Source organism: Pinus tabuliformis, chromosome 1_2 (genome assembly GCF_031772625.1).
Source record: "Pinus tabuliformis cultivar Carrire ecotype Pingquan chromosome 1_2, CPIR1, whole genome shotgun sequence".
NCBI classification, from domain to species: Eukaryota; Viridiplantae; Streptophyta; class Pinopsida; order Pinales; family Pinaceae; genus Pinus; species Pinus tabuliformis.
In genome coordinates, this window is record NC_142298.1 from 790926588 (window position 1) to 790944228 (window position 17641).

General features: G+C 33.7%; 1 protein-coding gene across 2 annotated transcripts; it reads right to left on the reverse strand.

Moving 5' to 3' along the window:
* Positions 1–5866: 5866 nt before the first annotated feature.
* LOC149208266 (uncharacterized) lies at positions 5867–8034 on the reverse strand. 2 transcript variants are annotated; one of them, XR_016252079.1, is made up of 2 exons: positions 6495–8033; positions 5867–6382 (listed from the first exon to the last, which is right to left on the reverse strand). XR_016252079.1 is itself a non-coding variant. In XM_089394037.1 (2 exons), the coding sequence occupies exon 1, from the start codon at positions 7964–7966 to the stop codon at positions 6647–6649; it is 1320 nt and encodes a 439-aa protein (XP_089250163.1). In that variant the 5' UTR covers positions 7967–8034; the 3' UTR covers positions 5867–6382; positions 6600–6646. The 2 variants fall into 2 exon arrangements, 1 of the variants encoding a protein (XP_089250163.1); XM_089394037.1 differs by having other exon boundaries at positions 6600–8034.
* Between the last annotated feature and the right edge of the window lie 9607 nt (positions 8035–17641).

Sequence of the window (17641 nt, forward strand, 5' to 3'; positions counted from 1 at the left end):
CATTAAATTCATTTATAATAAAAAAAATATTTTCATATTCTCCTATTTATAATAAAAAGAGATAAGATTCATCTATATAGACATATCCTATTTATAATAAAAGAGATGAGATTCATTTGTAAAGACATCATATTTTTATAATAAAAGAGATGAGATTCATTTGTAAAGACATCATATTTGTCTGTGCATGTCTGTGCATTAAATTCATTGTGAAGTAAAAGATTTCTTTACATCAAAATTTGACTTTTGATATTTTTTAAATATTTAGAAAATCAAAATTTGACTTTTTGATTTTTTTTAAATATTTAAGAAATAAAAAATTAAAAATTAAAAAAATATATATCTTTTGATCATTTTTTAAATAATTGGAAAATCAAGAAAATATATGAATCTTATCTTACGCCTTCAACAAAGAATTGATTTTGGACAATAAGATTGTCAAATGATTATGGAGATTATCGGTCGCATGAACAATATCATGCAACCAGGCAGGTGGTTTAAGCTCTTAAGGAAGGAAGAGATGTAATTTTTTCCTTGCCCTATGAAGCTAGAAATGTTGTGAAATATAATCTCCTAGGCCAAAGTGGGCATTAACAGTGTAGTGAGAGATGGAAGGCGTGTCATCCTCATTGAAGTTCCTTAATAAGGACCAACTATTAATTAGTAAATCTGTTCCATGAATAAATGGTCAAATGTTAAAATAGCTTAGCTTTACTTTCTGCATATGCACAAAGCATTTCAAGATTATTCTCTGCTATATGTTATGCCCAAGTAGGCTCAAGATCTGTCCAAAGAGAGCCTACAGTGTGATCCTAATATTGCTCATAAAAATCACAAATTGTCAAAACAGGTTCAAAAATCTCACCAAAATCACATTAATATCCCCGTGAGATAACATCCAAAGAAAAGGATAACTTTTGAAAAAGAGAATTCACAACTCTCCCAGCATATGGCATTCATCTTGTAACAAAGGGAATTAAGCTGTCAAACATGAGCCATTAAATAATATCAGGAGCTTTTGCCCACGAGTATATATAACAGAGGATAAGGACCAATTTGGAAGCGACTTCTAGCTACTGTGAGTCACAAGACTGAAAGAATGCATTTTGAAATAGCTTTCCCATCCTTAACTTCTAAAACAGACCAGCTACGAAAATTTATAGTCCTGCTTTAGAAAGACATCATTTTCAGAGTGGAGTTTTCCATAAACATGATTTGTTAAAAAGGAAATGGAGTTAAAAACAGAAATTGACCTTTTAACTTATCAAAGATCAGGATTAAGACCAGATACCCATTCTAAATTCACCCTTCATCCAAATTATTACCATCAATAGCATCACCAGAGATTGAATTCAGACCAGATCCCCATTCTAAATTCATCCTTCATCCAAATTATTACCACCAATTGAGTCACCAGAGATCAATTTCAGAGTTGAGTTCTCTTAATAGTAAGTGAAAGAGACCCAAAATTCATTAACTTTTTAAAAGGATTATGAAAAATGAGTGGAATAACACTAGATATGAGTTCAAAGTTTTATTCACAAAGAAAGGGTCAAATAAAAATAGTTAACACATGTTTAGAGAGTTATCTACGATGTTATGATTTAGATAAGAAAACTCAATGGATGAAGTAGTTGCTTTTGGCAGAATGGTCATATAATTCCACCTATCACACATCTACTAAAATGTCCCCATTTGAGATCATTTATAGACATACATCTCCTAGTATCTCATACTTTTTGCAAGATAATTCCAAAGTACATGCAATAGAGTTACAAATGGAAAAGACTAGAAACTTTAACAATTCTCAAGTAAAACCTTCAAATAGTGCAAAACAAGAAGCAAATCAACATGTAAATGAAGAACAATTTGAGAAAATTGATTGGGTATTTTTGAGACTACAACCTTACAAACAATTTATATTCAAGCAAAAGAAGAAAAAAAAACATAGCTACAAACTTTAATGGAAATCTACAAGATTATTCATAGGATTGGACAAGTGGCATATCAGTTAGATTTGTGTTCCCACACATAGGATGTATATTGTCTAAAAAAAGGTTTTGAGATAAACTATGCTAGTGCAAACAAAACTTCTAAAATTGTATGAAGAATGAAAATTGATCTTAGATTAGAAAAAGTTATAGATCAGCATTCTATATCACTTTAGAATAGAATTGAAAAGCTAAAATCAGTGGAAGAATATGCATTTTGAAAAGGTTAAATGGAGAATGAACGGTTCATGAAGACACAATCTCAATTACAAACTTTAAGGCAAAACATTTTTAAAAGATGAGGACTATATTAAAACTCTAATAAAGATTTATTATTACTTTACTTATTATGATTAAGTTGAAGACACAATCTCAATTACAAACTCTAAAGGAAAAACATTTTTAAAAGATGAGGATGGTTAAAACTCTAATAAGCATTTATTATTACTTTATTTATTAGGACTAAATTGACCTACTGATAGGTTACATCATGTGGCGCTATCTCCTATTCTCCTATTTATAATAAAAGAGATTCATTTCTCCTATTTTCGTATTCTCCTATTTATAATAAAAGAGATAGAGATTCATTTATATAAATGTCATATTTGTCTTTGCATTAAATTTATTGTAAAAAAAAGATTTCCCATTTGGTATTTTCAAAATATTTAGAAAATCAAAATTTGAATTTCCATCTCTTTAAAATATTTAAAAAATAAAAAATATATATATTCTGATATTTTTAAAATATTTAGAAAATCAAAAAAATATATGAATCTTGTCTTATCCCTTCAACAACAAGAACAAAAAAAATTGATTTTAGACAATAAAGTAAACGAGATTCACTTGTATAGAGATCATATTTGACTTTGCATTAAATTCATTTATAATAAAAAAAATATTTTCATATTCTCCTAACTCTGCATTAAATTCAGTTATAATAAAAAAATATTTTCATATTCTCCTATTTATAATAAAAAGAGATAAGATTCATCTATATAGACATATCCTATTTATAATAAAAGAGATGAGATTCATTTGTAAAGACATCATATTTGTTTGTGCATGTCTGTGCATTAAATTTATAATAAAAGAGATAGAGATTCATTTATATAAATGTCATATTGGTCTTTGCATTAAATTTATTGTAAAAAAAAGATTTCCCATTTGGTATTTTCAAAATATTTAGAAAATCAAAATTTGAATTTCCATCTCTTTAAAATATTTAAAAAATAAAAAATATATATATTCTGATATTTTTAAAATATTTAGAAAATCAAAAAAATATATGAATCTTGTCTTATCCCTTCAACAACAAGAACAAAAAAAATTGATTTTAGACAATAAAGTAAACGAGATTCACTTGTATAGAGATCATATTTGACTTTGCATTAAATTCATTTATAATAAAAAAATATTTTCATATTCTCCTAACTCTGCATTAAATTCAGTTATAATAAAAAAATATTTTCATATTCTCCTATTTATAATAAAAAGAGATAAGATTCATCTATATAGACATATCCTATTTATAATAAAAGAGATGAGATTCATTTGTAAAGACATCATATTTGTTTGTGCATGTCTGTGCATTAAATTCATTGTGAAGTAAAAGATTTCTTTACATCAAAATTTGACTTTTGATATTTTTTAAATATTTAGAAAATCAAAATTTGACTTTTTTTATTTTTTTTTAATATTTAAGAAATAAAAAATTAAAAATTAAAAAATATATATCTTTTGATCATTTTTAAAATATTTGGAAAATCAAGAAAATATATGAATCTTATCTTACGCCTTCAACGAAGAATTGATTTTGGACAATAAGATTGTCAAATGATTATGGAGATTATCGGTCGCGTGAACAATATCATGCAACCAGGCAGGTGGTTTAAGCTCTTAAGGAAGGAAGAGATGTAATTTTTTCCTTGCCCTATGAAGCTAGAAATGTTGTGAAATATAATCTCCTAGGCCAAAGTGGGCATTAACAGTGTAGTGAGAGATGGAAGGCGTGTCATCCTCATTGAAGTTCCTTAATAAGGACCAACTATTAATTAGTAAATCTGTTCCATGAATAAATGGTCAAATGTTAAAATAGCTTAGCTTTACTTTCTGCATATGCACAAAGCATTTCAAGATTATTCCCTGCTAGAATTTTATGCCCGAGTAGGCTCAAGATCTGTCCAAAGAGAGCCTACAGTGTGATCCTAATATTGCTCATAAAAATCACAAATTGTCAAAACAGGTTCAAAAATCTCATCAAAATCACATTAATATCCGCATGATATAACATCCAAAGAAAAGGATAACTTTTGAAAAAGAGAAATCACAACTCTCCCAGCATATGGCATTCATCTTGTAACAAAGGGAATTAAGCTGTCAAACATGAGCCATTAAATAATATCAGGAGCTTTTGCCCACGAGTATATATAACAGAGGATCAGGACCAATTTGGAAGCGACTTCTAGCTATTGTGAGTCACAAGACTAAAATAATGCATTTTGAAATAGCTTGCCCATCCTTAACTTCTAAAACAGACCAACTACGAAAATCTATAGTCCTGCTTTAGAAAGACATCATTTTCAGAGTGGAGTTTTCCGTAAACATGATTTGTCAAAAAGGAAATGGAGTTAAAAACAGAAATTGACCTTTTAACTTATCAAAGATCAGAATTAAGACTAGATCCCCATTCTAAATTCACCCTTCATCCAAATTATTACCATCAATTGAGTCACTAGAGATTGAATTCAGACCAGATCCCCATTCTAAATTCATCCTTCATCCAAATTATTACCACCAATTGAGTCACCAGAGATCAATTTCAGAGTTGAGTTCTCTGTAGGCATGATGAAAAAAGAAATGGAGTCAGAAATCGACCTTTTAACTCATCAAAAATCAGAATTAAGACCATTTCCCCACCGTAAATTCACCCTTCATCGAATTTATTACCACCAAAAATCTGAAGCTTGAACCCCTTTTTACAAAGTATATTAATAAGCAATTTCAAAGCAAGGAGCTTAGCATAACTGTCAAATTCCTCTCCCAATCTGGCCTTGACCCTGAAAAAGTGGGTGTCTTTAAAAAAAAATTATGCCACTTGCTTTATATTTATATTTGGGAGGAGATCCTTGGCTTGCTCCGTCAAAATCGTGAAAAGGCTGCCTCTCAGGCATTGCTTTGGGAAGAGTTATATAACTAGCAAATATAAATCTGTGTTGGGATGCACACTGGAAAGGTGGGATGAATCTCCCTTCAAAAGCGTCAACGTTCCTTGCAAACCAAATTCCCAACAATCAAGAGTAAAGCTTTGAACTCTTTTAAATCTGGCTTCTACTGCCACTATGTAAAACTTACTACTTTAGTTTCACCTTGCCCAACACCTCCTACCCGTATCAGGCTATCCATTCCAGCCCACAATGGGGAAGAATATGGGCAAGATGATCTCCTATAGCTTCCTCATCCAGCTTGTATAAAGTACATCGACTTGGCCCATGTCCAATCCTCTTCTGTACCATGTAGTACTTACACAGAGTAGGGCCTTGTTCTATATGGCCAGCCACATGAAGATCCTTGCTTCATGCTTTTAGTGGGGACTTGATTTTCCAAAGTGGTTTCCACTGCCATTAGATTCCATCAGGCCGATCTGTTAACAAACATTGCATTGCATTGAAGCCGAGTCTGGGGGTAGAGAATCACCAGACCGGCTCATCCTTGTCTCCTTGAGTCGAACATAACTCACTTTTATTCCACCTGTGTTAGACTCCCACTGCTCCCCTTCATTCCCTCCCAGCTCTGGAAAGTTTGCCCTGCTCCTCTTCATTCGCCTCCAGCTCTAGAGGTTTTCCTTCTTCCGCTTTTGCTACCAAAAGGTAGTGTTTTATGGAGAGGCAGCCTGAGCTAGATAAAAGTAAAATTTCCCTCACAGGTTGTAGATCAGATGAAGGCATAATTTTTCTTTTAAAATCCTCTTCATTTGTCAGCAATGCTCCAAGTTCAATGTATTGGATCCACATAGTGATCAAGAATTAGAAAGAACTATCCAGCTTTGTCCATAGAACCATAAATCATGTAAATTTGAATGTACAGAACATAAATGCAAACCATACACGGGAAATATTCCATGTTAGGATGTGGTTCAGTACAGGTAATGCAATTTGTCCCAAAATATATTACTAACTCACTACAGAGGATTCAGTCAGATAATTTAGATGAGAAAGCAAAATTAAATTGCATCAACACAGTTAAAAATCAGAATCTCATATTTTGCGTATTTGTAGACAAATATACATCAGTGAGGAACTGTTGACTGCTCTTATCTCACATTTCTTACTTTCACAGTCCGTGGAGCAACATAAAAGACGGATGGATGATCTGTAAAGCTCGAAATGTTGTTCCTGCACCAATCAACCCCTTCTAAGTAAGGTAAGGTTTCATGGACTAAAGAACAATGCCAATGAACGTTTCTATCTAACCACTGTATCGAATAAAGAAAAGAATCAACCAAACCTGAAGTGTAAACTGTAACAATGGGCACTGCAGAAAGCTACAGAACAAGTCAATGTCTAGATGCATCTTAATACTGGACAAGTTTCCAGGGTAATTCAATTTAACCTTCCAGCCATCAACCATAGGAGTATGATTGCGTTAATGCCCTATTCTTATTTTTCCAGTCTCTGGGGAATGGGTGCATTCATCGGATAGCCGTCCCTCTTTAGATTTTCTGTTTGAGCTGCCACGTTATGTGCATCCGCTGATTCTGAATCTGGAGAAATCGTAATATGAGTTTCCGCTGAAAGAAAGTTAGACAAAGGAAATGTCGACCCTTCTCGCACAAGGGGCATACCCTGTGGAGGAAGAGAGTTTTCAATGGAATAATGCATTGGACTCAAAACTGGCGACACTGAAGCTTGAGCATTCAAATTTGGTGACATGTCTGATTTGACCCAAGAGGGTGAATTCAAAGCTGGTGATCCTGGTTCATGACCCAACGGAGCCAAACTCGGTGAAGCATCTCTCAGGTCTTGTGAATCTTGGCCAAGATATTTTTTAGAATAGAGTTTATCCTCACAGACCTCATAGAAATTTCCACTGCGAACCTCCTGACAGAGAGAACAAACACCGCAGAAAAGCCACTGCATTAGATCTGTCACATTAGGCTGCCCACAACAGCAGCCATTTCCAGGTAAGCCAAACCTCTTTCGCATCTGAATCCTCCAAAACCCACCGTATAGAAGCCCAAACACGCAAAGAATGATCCCAATGATACCAAGACCTTCCCGAATATTCTCATTATCAATATTGATAGCAGCCAAGGTGAAGATCCAATAAGGGGCCATGGACAACAAAATGAAGGTCACTATGTGCACATACATGTTCCCAAACCCCAGTCTATCCATATTCCACCCAAAAACGCAGAACCCACAAAATGTTGAAAAAAATGCAACAGAAGGATCACTCCAGCAGTCAAATAGACCTCCCTGCCATTCCGGTTTAGGTTCCATTCTTTTACTACCTCTTCTAAGAAGAGAGTATTTCTTCTCAAGCCGCGCGTATGTAGATTTGTTTTTCACAGAGTTATCATCTATCCTAATAACATCTGCATCTGCATCTGCATCAGTGATACTTATAACCGTAGTCTCCAAATCACCTTCGGCTTCGTAATCTTTCCCAAGAGGACTCAGGATAAGATAAAGACCAGCTGCAACAGGGGCGCCTATTGCAACAAAAACGCACAAACCCACTCCAATAGCCGGACGCTGTGATCTCTTATAGCCCCAATTCAGACCAGAGAGCGCATACTGCGCAAAACAATTTATTTGTAGAAGTAGCACAACTACCATCATGTGTGCCCACTCATGAGGTTTGTAAGTCTCATTTTTACAGTAGACCTTTCTAAGATTGACAATGTCCTCTGGTTTCCATCTAATGAGAAGTAAAAGATGATAACAACGCTGTGGGTGTAGATAAAGGCACATCATGGTAAAAAGCGCATTTAGAATTTGATTATTGACCTCAAACCAAGCATCCCTCTCACTCTTTTTAGGCACGGCCCTGTTAAGAAAGCCAACCAGAACCAAAAAAAGAATAGCTCCAGATACTGCCACAGCAATACCCCATATTAACAGTGCCAAATTCTTGGGATTTCACAGCCATACTTTCACTGCCTCCTTCAAAAATACCCACCTGATTTCGCCAACAAAAGGGACTTTAACGCCATCCTTGAGGCCACCGGCGCTGGAGTTCATTGCCATAAACTGCACTAATAATACAAACGGACTCTATCTGGAACTCCTCTGTAAAAAGCACACAGATGTCAAGCGGAGAGCATTGTTCATTGGCCTAATAACGCTTTTTAAGGTTTTTTAATGTTTTAAAACATTTTTTTATTAAATTAGACGGCTGATTTTTGTTCAATCGTCTAACAAAAGATCTAACGGCTACGATTAGGAAAGAAAGACATTTGGGGGAGTCCATTTCAGAGGGAAATGCCTTACGACATTATTATTATTATTATTATTAGCTCAATTGACAAGGAGCATAAAATATATTACAATAATAAATCAAATTAACAAAAATAATTTTGTAATTAATTAGTTAATTAAATAAACAAAATTGTATTTAATTTAAGGTGATAAAAGTTTAAAATGTAATAATTTATTTGGACAATTTTTTTTTTAGCTCTTTTCCAAGTAGTCTTTTCAATGGATTTTGCCTCAAATTTGATGAGAAATTGGTAAAATATTGGTTTTAAGTTGTCGAATCTCTAAAATTCATGTGTCCCAAGGGTTTTCCAAGGTGTTCAATCCATTTTTGCGATAAAAAATGTAATTTAGATAATGAAACATTGGGATTTTGCCAAGAATCATATCTATAGTTTATGATGAAAAAGACTAAAAACTCACCTATATTAATAGTTTATGATGAAAAAGACTAAAAACTCACCTTATTAGACTACACCTTAAAAAATTAATATAGATAAAAGAAACTTGCATAAATTTATTTAAGGCCATGTTTAAATATTATAAAATTTGTATTTTTCTGGGAAATGATCACTAAAATCTCGCTATATAATTTTTCATCAAATTGCTTTTTTGAAGAGATAAGGTTCAACATCTTCCAAAACCCCTATTACACCTAATTTGTGCAATCTCAATAGTTGATATCTACATTTCCAACGAGTCTTTTAAAAGTTTAGCTAGATTTTGGGTAAAATGATTAGAAAAATGTGTCTAGAAAATGTCTAAATTTAGACTACACTTTTATATAACATTTTTAAAGTATTAGAGTTTTGCATCTAACATTTTTTAAGTCCTCTTGGTGTTTAGCATATCTAAAACTTTAAATCCGATGGTAAAGTGTTTCAATCTTTATCCTTGGATATTCTCATATTATCCTCTCAACCTTCAGAAATATATCTCAATCATCTTGCTTTTGTTATCCGTTGCAATCTACAAAGAATAAAACTCCTCTATAAAGATTCATCAAAATTAACATTTTCCATGTTAGAGAGCTACAAAATAGAAAAAAAAAATGTAATGCCCAACCTAGAGGTGATATTAGGAGTAGACAAGATCATTCTAAAGACACATAAGAAGTCCCAAAACTTCCATAATCCATATCCCATGCCTAGTTTGAGTTATGCACTTAACACTCAATTGTTTGATCGATGTTTAAGGAGGGGTGACATCACTCTCCTTGAATGTATTCTTTTCCTTCCCTCATCCATGACATTAAAGGATGCCACCTCTCCTTCATCACATGGTTCCTTCTCCTTACATGCCATTACCTTCGTGTCCTTCCTCCCTTACCCTAAACCCTTAACACTTGCATCATATCTTTTACCTTTCTCCACTTAACTTTATCTTCATAAAATTGTTGTTGCTACATGGACATAGGTCAATGCCAATATTACTTTATTATATTAATTGTATAAGTTTAAGCTTTGAAATAAATTCTTAATAAGATCAATTAAAATTTTAAAAACACCTAAATAAATGCTCAATATTCATCTATTCAATTTAGTAAAATAAAAAATATAAGAAAATAAACAAAAGGCCATTAAAATTATGAAATCAAAATGAGATCACCTTAAAACACCACAATTAAAAGAATTCAGAATGGAAGGAGTCATGCAAATTACCTATCAAGTGGGTTACCATATTATATATTATGGACATTGTTTCCTCGAAAGCCAATGGCAAGACATAGAAATCGAAATTTAGTGGAATTAATAACCCATTCTTCCTGCTTTATGATTTTATTCTGTCACTTTAGTCAAAAGAAGATATTTTTGAAAAAATAAATAAATAGATAATCCGCATTTAAAAATGAAAATAGGTAAAGTTCTAAACCATTTATTCGCATGAGGGATTTCTAAATAAGACAAACGACATGTGTGTCTCATTAAAAAAAATAAAGAGTTCTTATTATCTTAGGAAGGTGGATATAAAGACTTTAATACTGTAGAGCAACTTTTTATGTATTGACAATCAACTTAATTTTGACACGAAAGCCTCTAAATTTGGCTCAACATGTGTGTATATTTATACAACAAGAAAACTTTTTAAAATTTGGATATAGTTAGAGAAGCACGAGAGACACGAGTTCGTTTCAAGTACCATCAACCTATAAAATAAAAATAAAAAGTAGGTTCAATGTCACAAATATAAATCAAAATGAATTTGACAGGTGTGGACATGATATTTTTTTAATTAAATTGATAGTAAAAAGAGTATAACTATGTTTAAAATAAATCTGAATTCTCTATTTCTAATTACTATAAAAAATATTTCGTGGATGTTAAATCCTTACTATCCAACTAATAATTATTGATAATTAAATTGAAATTATGAAAACCCTATTTCAAAATAAACCTGCTTATTAACATAATTATCAAAAACTTAAAATTAGTTTGTTTTTTATCAAACATTTATTTTATATAACCACTACTCATAAATATAAGTTTAAATAATAGTAGTTTCAATTTGAGTATAAAAATGTGTTATGAAACTATAATATATTTAGTTAAATATATAAAGGTTCAAACTTAGTTTTTACATTGTAGTAAACAACTCATTCTCATTCATGATGATCTCAAAGATCATTATTATGATTGGCAAGTTATTGCAAGATTTATCTTTGCCATGTTGTGATTCTTAGAATTATGTTGACTAAGCAGGGAGGTATCAAGTGGCTTCCTACTTATATTGCAAGCAACCCCATTCCCAAAATTTGGAAAACCTATTATAAGGAATTCATTTTTATCTAAATTTTATATATCTATATAGCAATTGATATATGCAAGGTTACATATAGTTTCAAGTCTCAAACCATAAGAAGACACAACATGAAGTTGTATTCATTCTTACTAAACACAGCTTCATTTTGTTTCTTTCATAGAAATAAAAGTATCTCAAAATAAACAAGAATCTATGTATAATAAAATTTCAATGCCTAAAGTAGATGGTTTGTTTATAAGGTTGATATCCATGAAATGGTGGTTCAAAGATATTGACCACATAGAGACTTGACACAGGTTTAAGATTAAGTATGTTTGGCAAGGGGACATAACTAAATATGATGCTTAACGATTTTCACACACCCACACTAGGAAATATGGAACTCTAAATGCCTAAGCAAGGAAGAATCTTATCTACAAGTAGACCTAACATGTGTAAAAACAAAAAACAAAAAATGTTTTATTAGGATAAAACTTTGGCTTCCAAAATGTTTGAAGTGAAAAAAGCCTAATCTTTTACTTGGATCTAAGGAAAAACATTTTTTATAGATAATTATCAAGAATTAGGTAGAATAAATTCAATTATGACCATCATAAGGCTTGCATTTCATAAAGGGTTTTAGACTTGTGCCAATTACAATCATGCCACTAAACATGAGGAGACCACAATACTATCTTGGAGAAAAGGTCATTTGTTATTAATCCTAAATTTTGTCAAGGATGAAATTGTAAAGATAGTTAAGATGAAATTTGTTTTGAACTCAAGCTACAAAAGCTAGTCCCTTATATTACTATCAAAGAGGTCATTCACTAAGATGATACCTTGTTTGTATGTAAAAAATGTACATAATATTAGCTTAAATTATTTAGTATTCGCATATTCAAGTTTTGGAAAGGAAAAATTAAGATCAAAAGATAATGTAGTAAAACATGATTGTATCAAAAAAAAAGAAAAAATTAATATTTCACATCTAAGATAATGGAAATGGAAAAAACGTAACATTGAGAAAAAAACTATCATATATCTATGTAACATTATTAGGTGTTAAATATTTCTATTTAACATTTTTGAAATCATGCTGTTGATTAGTATATTCAAAGTTAAGATTAAGGTGGTAGTGGCTTGGGGAGTGGGGTTTAGTTATGGCCTTGATGGACAAGCAATACTCTCTTTCATTCAGGGAATTAGAGAAGCAACCAATAACAAATAAGAAATCTGGTATGAACCAGCTCACAAAAAGATAGAAAAGATAGATCAACGACTTCAAAATCAGCCTCTTCGAGGGGGCAACTTCCTTTATATTACACAAACGAAAAATTCTGGGATGATACAAATGAATAAACCTCCTTTCTATATATAGGATTCTAAGGGGTCACAGTATAATCAAAGGGTTCATAACAGTAATAATATAAGAGCACAACAATAACAATAGTGGGCTTCTACGGGGCACACTAATAACAATATGGGGACAATAGGGGCACAATAATAACAATAATAGCTACAATGAAATTAGTAATGGGGGAATCACTAGTATTATAGGGACCTAACATGCCCCTCTCCTTCAAAAAAAGTGTTGTCCTCAACGTTGAGTAGTTCTAGATACTTCTATATAAAATTCTCATCCTTTGATGTGGAATCTTCAGCGGGCAAGTTCTTCCACTTGATGAGATACTTTGAAATTGATCAATTTCGTAGTTGTCAAGTTCTTGTTTCTACAACTGCTTCAGGTTCCAGTATGATTTTTCCTTCCTCGTCAAGTTCTGGCAATATTGTTTAAACTGGGAGCTTGTCACCTATAACCTTCTTTAAACATGAAACATGGAAAACTGGGTGCACTTGGGACGCTGGAGGAAGCTACAATTTGTATGCCATAGTACCAATCTTTTGCAACACCTTGTATGGAACATAATACTTTGGTGATAATTTATTATCCTTCTTAGCTTGCTTGAGGGACATTTGTTTATATGGTTGTAGTTGTAGGAATACCCAATCACCTACATCAAAACTTCTTTCGCTACGATGTTGATCTGCCTGTTGTTTCATTCTATTATGTGCCAAAGTGAGGTTATCCTTTAAGAGTTGGAGAACTTGTTGTTGATGCTTGATGTGATCTTCAACTACTTGAATCTTAGAATTTTCTCTTAAATATGTGATGGATGGTGGATGATATCCATAAAGTGCCATAAATGGGGTCATTTTTGTTGCAGTATGGAAGGAAGTGTTATACCACCATTCAACCAGAGGCAACCATTTGACCCATTGTGCTTGTTTATCAAAGACAAAGCAACAAAGATATCCTTCCAAACATTTGTTTACTATCTCAGTTTGCCCATCAAATTGAGGATGATAAGATGAGCTATGAGCTAACTGAGTACAGAGACAAGAAAATAATTCTATACAAAAATTTCCAGTGAAAATGGGATCTTTGTCACTTACAATAATCTTTGGGTTTCCATTTAGCTTTTGAATTATTTCCATAAATGAAGTAGAAATTGTACTCACTTTAAATGGATGAGATAATGCACAAAAGTGTGCATACTTGGTAAGTATGTCAACTACCACCATGATGACTATCTTTCCTTCAGACTTGGGTAAACCTGTGATAAAATCCGTTGAAACCTCCTCCCAACGTTGGCTTGGAATGGATAAAGGTTGTAATAGACCCAGGGTCTTAATTGTTTCAACTTTATTTTGTTGGAAAACCAAACATTCTGCCACAAACTTTTGAATATCCGATTTAAGGCCATCCCAAAAAAATCCCTTCTTAACCCTGTGGTAAGTTTTTAAAAATCTCGAGTGCCCTCCTAAGGGAGAAGTGTGAAATTCCATAAGAATATTTTGTTTGAGTTGGGAATTATTACATAGGTATAAGCGATCTTTGTACCATAACGAATCATTTTCCAACTAAATGTATCATATATACTAGGATCTTGTTGTAACTTTTGAATGAGTGTGTTACACAAAATATTGTCACCATGACTTTCTGCAGTCAGTGTGGGTCTATCATCACTCATACTGACCTCCTGTGCAAGTCTCAAACCTAAGCTCTTCATGTCAAGCTTTAAAAATGAGAGAAAGTCTTTGAAAAGCTATAAAACTCTGTTTCCACACTTTCTCTTACTGTTACCTGCGGTCCCACACCCTTTCGTCATGTTACCTGTGGACCTGCCCGCTCTATCTCTAAAGGAGTGGGTGTGGACCCCTGTGAAAGTAAAAAAGGCGCAAGTTTATTCTTAAAAACTCACTTTGGGTTAATTCTGGACGCTTCTAGAAGGAATCTTGACGTGGTTGGTTCGCTCATAGGTGGTTCATGCATCCCATAACTAAAGGAGCTAACCCCTTGATGAGAGGAGCTTATCCCTTTGAAGGAGGGCTCTATCCCTTTGAAGGTGGACCTAGTAACTTCCCTCCTCTGCACTATAAATTGAGGCACTGAGCTGGTTGCTAGGGAAGTTGAAAGCTGAACATTTTTTAGGGTAAATGTTGTTGGAATTTAGACTTCCTATTTGAGCTTGAGAGGAGAGATTACATACCTTTTGGCTTCTTTGGGAAGAGAGTGAAACTTGTCAAAGTAGAGGAGATTCTTGCTGGACCCTGGGAGGAGCTTGTACAGCATCAAGGCACCAAGGTTGTAAAGTTCTTCTTTGATTAAAGTTAATACAATCAGATTCATTTTTCTCAATAAATTGTCTTCTATGGTTTATTTCATGAATTCCTTGATCATCATGATAAATATGGTTTATTATATTGGCTTTTCAGATGCTATTTGATATGTGTGCATGTTTGTGTTTGCAGATTCTTTTAAAGGGAGCTCATTTGGATCAATGGAGCGTGGCTTCCACAAACTAGCACTGGACCCGAGGTAGGCCTAAAACATCTATTAGCCTTTATTTATAAATCGCATATTTAGAGAAAGATAGAATTTGTTTGGTTTGCTTGTCGCTAGATATCCATAGATACTAGGGAGGTCGGTCTTGTCCGCAAGAACGACTTATCTGGCCGACAAAATGGCGACTCCGCTGGGGACTTGAATTTTTGGTTTTTGCCTTTGCTTTTACTTTGACTTGAGAAACTGTTTCTCTGTTTCTGGTTTTTTGCTTGATGTGTGTGGGATTGGGTAGGTTCATTAGATTTTGAATTATTTTTTTTGTTTTTCACGCTTTTGGAAGAGGACCGCACCCTCTGTTTGTAACACAGTGCGGACATCCCCGCACTTTTGCTTTACACACAGAGCGGTACCACACCTGGTTGTACTGGGAGCCTGTGGACCCTGTCAAAATTTTGAAAAACTTAAAATTTTCTCATTCAGTCAGCTTAGGATTTGTTTATATGTTTTAGCCTCTGCCCAGATCTGCATGTGTCTTGTCAGAAACTTTTCGTAGGTTAATTCCATTGGCATTTAGGTTTTAGGTGAATTTCTAGAAGTTTTGTGTGCCCGGCTTGATTTTCTTTTGGTCTTTGTAGTAACTCAGAGCTTAGAAGCCTTAGAAACCTCAGATCACCCTGGTTTTTGCTGGTCTTCTTATGAGTCTGACCAATTTGTAAAATCTGCCTTTGTTGAGGAATACATCTCGTTTTTCTCTTTGCAAAGCTTCGAAAAGAACTTGTTTTGAAAGTTTTGGATTTCATTTTTAAAAAAGAAAACAAAAGCTGGTTGTTTTTTGATTAATTTGTGATTCTGGACAAATTAGTCCTTAGTTTGCTCATAACTAAGTAAAACATCCTTGAAAAGAAATCTTGTAAGCTTTTACTTCAATTAGTTTTTTAGAATTTATAGATCTCAAGATTAGATTTTTCAATAGTTTTGAGTGTTTTTTTTTTAAATCTCTTTTGAAAAAGTTTGTTTTTGTAGTATTTGAGTGTTTGAAAAGAAAGGGAAATTTTCGTGAGCATAACTAGTTGTCTCATTTTTGAGTTTATTGGAAAAGACAAAAAGTTCTTCTTTTTATTTGTTTGTTAAGGAAAGATTTGTTTTTCAAGCATTTGCATTCTCAACTCTTTCTTTAGCTAGAAATTCATTGAAGAAAAATGATTGTTTTTCATCTTAAGTGCATTTTTAGTGTTTTGGAGTCGAGTCTTCACACCATAAAGTTTCATCTCCGCACCTTTTGACTTAAGAAAAAACCAATAAAAATAACGCTTAAAGTAAAATCTATCTAGTAATCTTTTTATTTCTAGGGCTCTTTATCACCAACATAGCTTAGGCTAGTATCTTGGAGTAGGGAGTAATTAACTCTCCAAGATAGTAAAACAAACAAGTAGTTGTATCTTGCGGTAGGAGATAAATTCCAATTGTTACATCTATGCTCTGGGAAGCTCCTCTTAAAGGAGTCAAGCACGAGATCGTGTCCGAACCAGTGGGGTAATCAATCCTTCCTCATTGGGAACGATACAAGATATACACGTATTAAAAATGGTAAACCTCGGATTAACCATTGTCGAGGAGCCTGGGGTCACTTGTTGGTAAACCTTGGATTATGTCAAGGAGCCTTCAAGGGGATTGAGCTTGCTACTCTGCCCTTGCGTGTGTATCGGATCACAGACTGTTCCCCCAGGTATATTTGTTTCCGTTGGTAACCATAGTGACCATATTCTATAGGATTCTTTCCTAAGGTGACGGTGGAGGGAAGATCCCACTGTACCTGGAGCAGACGTCGGCTAGACTCACTTGGATTTTCTGGGGGGTTCTCTTCACTCGAGACGGTTTAGTGGAGAAACTTGTGCCAGTCTATTCATTAAGCAGGTTGCTGGGGTAACTGTTCCAACCGCCATTTCTGTATTGAATTCTGCGACGTTGGATTTCATCACCAACTAGTGTTTTCGGTACGGGAAGTTACTGTTTGTGTGTGGTTGGACCTCCTAGATTCTTTAGGCATGCGATTCAAAATTGTTTGGTTCTTTAGAGACTTTAGGTGGTTTTCATTGAGATTTTTCTTTGTTTGCATGTGAAGTAATTAAAATATTTAATCGTGGCTGAATTACCAAGGAAGTCCCATAGACTTCGAGGCCAACCTCCTGAGTTTTCACCAAGCCAGCTTGAAGGGCTACGAGCCCTTGTAACTCCTAGTGACAGTAGAGTTGGGTCACCTAAAGAAGGAGAGTCTTCTTTAGTTGTACATGCTGATTATCAAGTTCAAGCACCAGAGTATATTATTGAACCTGTTTCTTTTTCCGAAGTTACTAGTAGTTTTTCTTCTACTAGTGAATTAGCCGAGGAACCTGAAACATCTGAACCTGAAACTGAACCTGCTGCTATTCCATCATCAGGATTTTCCTGTCCAACTTCCAGTCCTCCTGGTTCACCTAGGGTAGAAAGATTCATTACCCAAAATCTTCCTTCTGGACTTATTGCTATTGAAGAACTTGTTACTCCGGAAGAAGGTATACCTATCCCTGAAAATAAACCAGCTATAG